The sequence below is a fragment of the Condylura cristata genome, unplaced genomic scaffold (genome assembly GCF_000260355.1).
Source record: "Condylura cristata isolate star-nosed mole 26May11 unplaced genomic scaffold, ConCri1.0 scaffold00868, whole genome shotgun sequence".
NCBI lineage: Eukaryota > Metazoa > Chordata > Mammalia > Eulipotyphla > Talpidae > Condylura > Condylura cristata.
Window position 1 is genome coordinate 1 of NW_004567969.1, and position 479 is coordinate 479.

A 479-nucleotide genomic window follows, 5' to 3' on the forward strand; every position below is an offset into this window, starting at 1 on the left:
AGGTCGGGGGAGCCGCACCCACCGGTCGCTCTGCCCGCAGGCGCGGGCCCAGGCCGAGGCCCTCCGCATGGGCGACGTGCATTTCTCGGTGAAGCCGAGCGCCAGCGCCTCTTCGCCCAAGCTGCACTCGAGCGCCGCCGCGCACCGGCTCAAGAAGGACATCCGCCGCTGCCACCGCATGTCCCGCCGCCCCCTGCCCCGCCCGGACCCGCAGGGCGGCGGCCCGGGCCTGCGCCCGCCCATCTCGCCCTTCTCGGAGACGGTGCGCATCATCAACCGCAAGGTGAAGCCCCGCGAGCCCAAGCGGAACCGCATCATCTTGAACCTGAAGGTGATCGACAAGGGCGCGGGCGGGGCGGCCGCGGGGCCGGGCACCGGCGCCCTGGCGCGCCCCAAGGTGCCGTCGCGGAACCGCGTCATCGGCAAGAGCAAGAAGTTCAGCGAGAGCATCCTGCGCACCCAGCTCCGCCACATGAAGT

General features: G+C 72.9%; 1 protein-coding gene across 1 annotated transcript in view; it reads left to right on the forward strand.

The window, feature by feature from the left end:
• Positions 1-10: 10 nt before the first annotated feature.
• The window catches only part of LOC101628130 (chromobox protein homolog 6-like), a gene marked incomplete at both ends in the record, with an annotated part of 2,434 nt that continues 1,965 nt past the window's right edge, over positions 11-479 (forward strand). The window contains one exon of the mRNA XM_004695824.2: positions 11-477. Coding sequence (XP_004695881.2) covers positions 11-477 — 467 coding nt within the window. The remainder of the gene's footprint in view (positions 478-479) is intronic.